The 8137-nt window shown below is 45.5% G+C and overlaps 1 protein-coding gene across 1 annotated transcript in view; it reads left to right on the top strand.

Moving 5' to 3' along the window:
- Positions 1 to 15: 15 nt before the first annotated feature.
- Positions 16 to 8137, top strand: part of LOC109528789 (cGMP-dependent protein kinase 1-like) — an 81711-nt gene continuing 73589 nt past the window's right edge. Inside the window, 3 exon segments of the mRNA XM_019891754.1 lie at positions 16 to 251; positions 254 to 374; positions 7769 to 7935. Coding sequence (XP_019747313.1) covers positions 17 to 251; positions 254 to 374; positions 7769 to 7935 — 523 coding nt within the window. The 5' untranslated portion in view covers position 16.

The following is an 8137-nucleotide window of genomic DNA, read 5'->3' as shown; positions in this document are numbered from 1 at the left end:
GAGTCTGGTGCTGTTGATGCCGGATAAAGTTTGCGCGCGGCGCGGCAGAGCAGAGGAGCGAGGACACCCACGCGAGTGGAAACTTAACGCCGACATGGGCACCCTGCGCGATCTGCAATACGCGCTCCAAGAGAAGATCGAGGAGCTGCGCCAGCGCGACGCGCTCATCGACGAGCTGGAACTGGAGCTCGACCAGAAGGACGAGCTGATCCAGAGGCTGCAGAACGAGCTGGATAAGGCACGCCCGGTTATCACACCGAGCTGCACTCGGAGCAGCAGCGCACCAAGAGGCAGGCCATCTCGGCCGAGCCCACCGCCTTCGACATCCACGATCTCAGCCACGTCACGCTGCCTTTCTACCCCAAAAGTCCACAGTAGGTAACCCACCCTCCCCCCACGCCCCCTCCCCCACTCTACCCGCTTTGTGACTTTGCGCTGGCCGCTCCACGCGAACGTGCGGCTCACCGCTGCGGGAGGCGCAGCAGGTGGGGGGACCTGTAGGACGAGCATGCGCTAAAAGTCTCCTTTGATTGCAAAATTATTATTTGAGAACATTTTTAATTTCATATCAGGTCCTACGAAAAGACGTCTCATTCTTCCAGGCCGTCATAGGTAATTATAGGATGTTTGGTTCGTGAATTAGTTGACCGAATGTGTCGGCTGTGATGGAATGTCGCCATTCATCCATTTTCTAGACTTCTTATCCCTGTTTAAGGTCGCAGGTGAGCCAGAGTCTATCACCAATTTTTGGGTGAACGGCGGACTGAACCGGACTTATCGCCAGTCAATTCCAGGGTACATAATAGAGACAGACAGACAGTCACACTCATCTTAACACTGTCGCTGAATGGGAACTGAATGCACTCTTCTCGCACCAGTCATGTGAACGTGCCGCTACCGCAGCAGTGGGAAGTCACAAAGTACAAAGACTTTACCACAGAACTTTCCTAAAAAGAAGAAAATGGATGTTGTGATTCACTAAAACCAGAAGTGTTACATTTTTATAAAAAGAAGACAAACTTGAAATTCCTTCCCTAAAAAGAACACAAACCACAGATGTTGTTCTTTCCTAAAAAGAAGACAAACGTGGATGTTGCACTTTTATAAAAAGAAGACAAACCAGACGTGTTGCACTTTCCTGAAAAGAAAAGAAAACATGTTTGTTCTTTCCTAAAACGAAGACAAAACAGACACGTCGTGCTTTCCCAAAAAGAAGCCAAAAGATGTATCTTGTTTGCGGTGGAGCTTGCACTTTTATAAAAAGAAGATAAAACATAAATCTTGTTCTTTCCTAAAAAGAAAACAAACCATGGATGTTGCACTTTTATAAAAAGAAGACAAACCAGACGTGTTGCACTTTCCTAAAAAGAAAACAAACTATGTATGTTGCACTTTTATAAAAAGAAGACGAACCAGATGAGTTGCACTTTCTTAAAAAGAAAACAAAACCTGATTGTTCTTTCCTAAAACGAAGACAAATCGGACATGTCGCGCTCTCCTAAAAAGAAGACAAACCAGAAATCCTGCGCTTTCCCAAAAAGAAGACACACCATGTATATCATCCCTTCCCAAAAAGAAGACAAATGATATATGTTGCATGCCCTGGACATTGCATTTTTATAAAAGGAAGATAAAACAGAAATGTTGTCCTTTCCTAAAAAGAAGACAAAGCACGGATGTTGTTCTTTCCTTCACGTGCTTTTGCACTTTCCCAAAAAGAAGACAAGCGAGACATGTTGCACTTTTTCCCAAAAAGAAGACCAACCAGAACTGTTGTCCTTTCCCAAGAAGAAAGACTCATCCACATCTGTCCCCCCCCCCCCAATCTCTATTTTGGTGAGCGCGTCGCGGCGAAAGGTGAAAGGTGAACAAGGGGATCTTACGGGAAGCGGACAAAAGTGATCTGATTTCACGGCGGGAGAATTTTCCACACGCCGGCAGCAGATTTAAGTGGAGAGCTTTTTTGGAAGGGCTGATGTGTGCCAAAGCGCGTTTATTAAACAAAGCGGCGGCGCGCTGACGGAAGAGTTCTCGCAGGCCCCTGCTGCGTGTTTACCTTCAGATTGGACTCCCTCTCCTCCTTTCAGCCTCACTCCTTCACCCTGGTTTGGCCTCTTGCATCAGGAAAGCTGTCAAAGGTTGACGCTTGATAGACTGGGGAAGGATGACGGGCAATTAGGCACTAAAATAAGATCTACCTTTTTTTTTAAATTTTTTTATTACCCCTTTCATGCACCTTGCAACTTGATAACATGATAAGCTCGCCACTGTAGTAACCACTGTCCCTCAAAGGGTTAACCCCGCCCCTGCAAAAAATGTTGAATCATTTTGGTGCACTGTTGATTGTTTCACGAATTGATTGGCCAGTTGAATTGGTACTCTGGCTTCTTAGTTTGTCGGTTGCGGGGTGAACCATTGAGGAATTGTGTTTGTTAATTAATTTATTGATTAGCGAGTTGATCAAGTTGTTGAACAGTTGCTATTCATGTTAATTGTTGAGTGGTTTGTTGCTGGTTAGCACGTCGACGTCACAGTGCAGAGCTTCCGGGTTCGATTCCAGCTCCCTGTGTGGAGTTTGCATGTACTCCCCGGGCCTGCGTGGCTTTTCTCCGGGTACTCCGGTTTCCTCCCACATTCCCGAAACTTGCTTGGCAGGCTAATTGGACACTCCAAATTGCCCCTAGGTGTGATGGTGAGCGCGGTTGGTTGTTCGTCTCTGTGTGCCGTGCGATTGGCTGGCAACCGGTTCAGGGTGTCCCCCTGCCTACTTGGAATGTCGATATTTAGTTTGTTGATCCGTTTGTTGCTTGACTAGTTGGGTGCCTGCAGGTTAAAACGTTAGTTGATTGCTTTGCTAATTATAGTAGTTAAATGTCTAGTGACTTATTTGCCGGACGGTCACGAAGAGACACATCCTTGCAGAGGTTTGAAGATATTTTCTTTTTTTTTTTTTTTTTTTTTTAGTGAAAAAAAATATGAAATAAATCTGCTGCTGTACTCCCAAAAATGGAAAGTCAGTCAGGTATTTATTTCTTTATTTATTTTACCGCAGCTCAGTGGAAAAAAAAAAAAACCCAAAAATACAGCGGCTCACTGATTCGTCAAATACAGAGTAAGGGAAGAGAACATAAACACGAGGAGGAGATGCCTCATGTGCAAACATGGCAATCGGCAACCCCCCACCCCAAAAAAAAAAAAAAAAAACAACCAAACAAACAAAGCTTCAAGAATGTCATTAAAAGTGAAGCTGGTTATTGTGCGCAGCAGCTTAAAGGTCACTCCTGAGTCTGTTCCTCCTCCCGTTTATCTGTAAGCGCTTTATTTGGCTTTAAACGTTCATAAATAAATGCAAGAGTCTGGACAGACGCAGCCCTCGCAATGTGAGATAAGGACAACTCGCTCCAATGAAAATTTCATGACGATAATCATTTGCGCACTAAACCTTTGATTGTGTGTGCCTTTACCATTAAGCGACGTCCCACTCAGGCTTTTAGTGGCGTCCTGATGGCATATTTATCATCATCATACCGCCGGAAAATGATTCCCCCTCCCTTGTAAATTCTGACTTGTTTTATTTGGGCGGGGGGGGGGAATCAACAGTCGACATTGAGCAGCTTCTCTTGTTAGCCCTTTAAGGCCACGAACCATATTAGGTAACTTGTCGACCATTTATGATAAGGCAGTCCAAAAAAGAGAAAAAAAAAAATTCCCGTCGTTGCTTTTAAATACAATTATTCATTTATTTAAAAAGAATGCGAAAATATTATATAAAATGTGTGTTGAAGTATGTTTTAAGAAGGAAAAGAACACATCATTATTTCATACTTTGTAAAAACGCTTTTTTTGAGGGGGGGGGTCACATTTTCTGCTTCAATTCGATGGACGTTGTGCTGCTCCCTCTGGTGTGTCTGCACCTTGGCCACATGTAGGCAAAGCGACAGATCTGCATGGATGACGGTCACAACTCCTCAGTCAGCTGCAGCAATGGTGGTCAAACAATTTTAGTATTTTCTTTTGCTCGTTTTTATGTCCGTGTGCTTTTATACGCTAAATGATATTCAAATGATCATGTTTTTTTTATTTTTTTTCCCTGAGGATTCTTCTCGTAAAACGCATCCCCATTGTGATGCCGTTTGACCATGTCTGTTGCATATTTGGCCAAGTGTCGCTGTTTTCTTTTGATTCGGTTCACACCCACTCCATCTTTTGTTTTTACGAGACCCGCAGAGAGGAGAGCTCCACATGCATCCGTCTTCTCCGTTCGACTGCCGCATTATTCCTCGGAGCCTCCCCCACTTTTAACACCACCCCCTTCTAATGTCCCCCGCTTTGAAAATAGCATAGTTTGTCCTTTTAAGGAAAGCCAGGCTCGCTCGGCCCTAAACATTGCCATGCAGTCCGATACATCACCCCCCCCTCACCCAAAAAAAAAAAAAAAGGCAAGCTGCTTTTAATTTTCCTTTTCATTGGAATCTGCTCAGTGTCGCCCCAAGAGGCCAAACATATAAATGCGAAGAGGCGACAAACCTCCCGAGTGTCACCGGGGTAAATGAGGCGCATTTCCACAGGCTCTCGAAGCGGAAAATAATAGATTTCCAATGTTTTGCCACTTTGTCTTTTTGCATTCCGCCTTACCTCACTCACCATGCCCTCTTTAATAAGGTCGTCGGCATCAAATCCTTTCAACGAGTCCCCATGCCCTGCTGAAGGGGGGAAAAAAAAAAAAAAGACACTGTAAAATAAAAATAGAAGCAACGCCCGGATCTGCAGAAATCTCCGAGGAGCTTCAGTATCGTTCTCGGGAGCCTTAAACGCCCACCACAAAGACATTAGTAAGCTTTTGGAGAGTGTGGGCGAGGTATGTGAAAAGCTTCAGCAGGTGACAATGTGCCAAACGTGAATTACGGGCTGATACGTCTCGCCTTCCTTTCACTCGCAAACAGGAGATCATGCTCAAGAGAAACGAGACGAAACAAATATCAAACGAGAGGAGTGGCGCCGACGTAAAAAGAGATGACATCATTTATCAAAGCAGTCAAATGAGATCGGATAAGATAGAAGAAGATGTGGCAGCAGGTGAGTTGAGGAAAGACAAAAAAAAAAAAAAAAGACGCGGCTCGAGGAGAGAGGCGAGATCATATCCGCGATGAGACCGCGCGCTGTCGATGACACTCAGAGATGCCACAAAATGGGGGTGGAGTGGGCAAGCCCTGAATGCGTCGTCGCTGCTCTCAGGCAAATCCTCCACTGAGGGTACGAAATAAAATAGACGCACGTGACCTCATCTCATATCTTTTCATCTTCTGAGATGGCTTGACATGTGGACGGGTAAGATATGAGGGAGGATGAAATGCCATGAGATTCAAAAATAAATAAAGAAATGATTAAAACAAAGTAATCTCACTCTGGGCGGCCCGGTGGGCCAGTGGTTAGCGCGACCGGTTACCGGGTTCAATTCCGGCACATTAGCTGCCAAGACGTGATGCTGAGGTGAGTTAAGGAGCTTGCCTCGGTCCAAAGTCGCACTTGGTCACCATCTTGGAGCGTCTTGGTGGCGGGGAACTATGTTAAAGTGAGTTGAGGAACTTCACGTGGCCACAAGTAATGCTTTGCCTCCATCTTGTAGCATATTGGCTGCCAAGACATGACGCTGAGGTGAGTTGAGGAGCTTCGTTCGGTCGAAAGTAGCACTTGGTCACCACCTTGGAGCGTCTTGGTGGCGAGGAACTATGTAAAAGTGAGTTGAGGAACTTCAGTTTGACAAAAGTTGTGCTTTCGTGCCAGCTTGTGGCATCTTGGTGCCAAGGAACTATGTAAAAGTGAGTTGAGGAACTTCACGTGGCCACAAGTAATGCTTTGCCTCCATCTTGTAGCATATTGGCTGCCAAGACATGCCGCTGAGGTGAGTTGAGGAGCTTCGTTCGGTCAAAAGTCGCACTTGGTCACCACCTTGGCGCTTTTTGGTGCCTAGGAATTATGTAAAAGTGAGTTGAGGAATTTCAGTTTGACAAAAGTTGTGCTTTCGTGCCAGCTTGTGGCATCTTGGTGCCAAGGAATGATGTTGATGTAATTCTTAAGTGAACCACTTGGCAAAGACCATCATCAGACACTATCCACAAAGTTTGAATCCAAGAAGGAATGATGTTGATGTAATTCTTAAGTGAACCACGTGGCAAAGACTGCATCATCAGACACTATCCACAAAGTTTGAATCCAAATTCAAGTAGTTCCTCGGTGCATTTTGAAATCAGTATCGTGAGAGGATGTGTGTCAGAGCGCTACTGGCTGTACTTAGGCAGAGGCGGTTGTATATGCAATGTTTTTTTTTTTTGGGGGGGCCAAGAAAGAAACAAATCCACTTGTGCTGTTGTATTGAAGCGCCTCCAGCGATCCCCGTCCACAACACTCCGCGAAATGTGCTGGTCTAAAGGCCAATGAACCCAAAGCAACTCGGAGGCGGGTCATGAATAAAACTCATCAAACGCTCGCTTCTTTGCAGAAGAGGGCTTTTTTTTTTTTTTTTTTTTTTTTTTTTTGTCGCTGGATTAACCTCGATGCATATCATTAACCTGGTCGGTCTCACGGAAACAAAGCCGACACGCTCCGTCGAATGAGCGCCTTTGATGACTGTTCAGGATGTGTTCAAACTTCTTCTCTTCTTGTTTAGCAAAGATCAAGTGGCTCCGGCGCGGCGCTCAAATGAGTTGACGGGTCCTCTCGTCATGCTCTCCGAATCCATCTTGGCATTGAGCGCTTTTGTCGCGCGGCCAGATGTACTATGACAACGCCACATTAGCTTTACAATTAATTGTTTGCTCCGCGCTTGCAGCATGCTCTCGTTTTTTTGCCGTGCGTGAAGGCCAATTTGGCCTTCATCGTTGCACCCTTGGATGGAAGCATTTAGCCCGCATTCAATACGTTGCCGTTGACTGACTTCTTATTTTTCCTGCCTTCTGCATTCAGAAGCGACTCGAGCGAATCGCCTTGAGGATTCCGTTTAGCTTCATGCTAGCAAACAATGGAACATGCTATCGAAATGCTATCGACTGGCTAATGAATGGCATTGGTGGCGCATTGACGTAACAGGTGTTTGAACACAAACTGTGGAGCAACATTTGTAGACGGGCAATAATCACGCTACTCACAGACATGTTTGCTTTGTCCTCTGCGACGCACGACTACTATTATTAAGCAATATATTGTTTTCCTGAAGGATAAAGAAAGGTAATTTCCATTTGAAGTAAGCCGTGTGATAAATGAAACGCTTAACAGATTTATCTCTGGAATGCTGCCGAAATTGTCGATTTTCAAGATGCTTTCTCGAAGGAATTAGAAAACTGCCATTGCTCTTCGGCTAGGCGTTTATTTGCAGTGAGGCATTTATCGAAGTCAGTGGCAAATGTCTTTTCAGCTTTTGATTCGTGAAACTTCAGCTTTACAGATGCCACGCGTGCTCCGTGGTGCGGTCGTGATCGATCATTGCAAAGGTCATCGCAGCACATCTTCTGTGATGTGCGTTTGAGGTGAGGCGTTTATATTTGTCATTCCACGAGGCCCCAGACGTCTATTAGAGCGGCGGCCACCATTTGAGAAAAAAAAACCCCAGTTTGTTTCTGTTTGAAAAATTCTTTTTCCTGCTCGACACCCAACCGGACAGATCTTTCACAGCCGACATTTGCGCTGGGCGACTCTTGCGCTTCCTTAATGCACGGCTCGTGACATTTATATGACTGTTCTTGTAACACCACCTCGCGTGTTTGTCTCCGAGGTCTAAGGATCTGATCAAAGAGGCCATCCTGGACAACGACTTCATGAAGAACCTGGAGCTGTCGCAGATCCAAGAGATCGTGGACTGCATGTATCCTGTGGAGTACGGAAAGGACAGCTGCATCATCAAGGAGGGCGACGTGGGCTCGCTGGTGTACGTCATGGAAGGTATGAGCACACTCGGGGGGGGAAAAAAGTGCTTGAACATTGCGAGCCTGATTATTATTATGATTTTTTCAAAAAAATAATAACGTGAGACTGCTGCACTGCTACACACGCGCGCACACACACACACACACACACACACACACACACACACACACACACACACACACACACAAACCACCTCTTCAATGGTGTCACTTGAGAC

The sequence above is a fragment of the Hippocampus comes genome, unplaced genomic scaffold, assembly GCF_001891065.2.
Source record: "Hippocampus comes isolate QL1 unplaced genomic scaffold, H_comes_QL1_v1.1 scaffold121, whole genome shotgun sequence".
Taxonomy (NCBI): Eukaryota; Metazoa; Chordata; class Actinopteri; order Syngnathiformes; family Syngnathidae; genus Hippocampus; species Hippocampus comes.
Note: the sequence above shows the minus strand (reverse complement) of the source record. Positions and strands in the feature narration are given on the sequence as shown.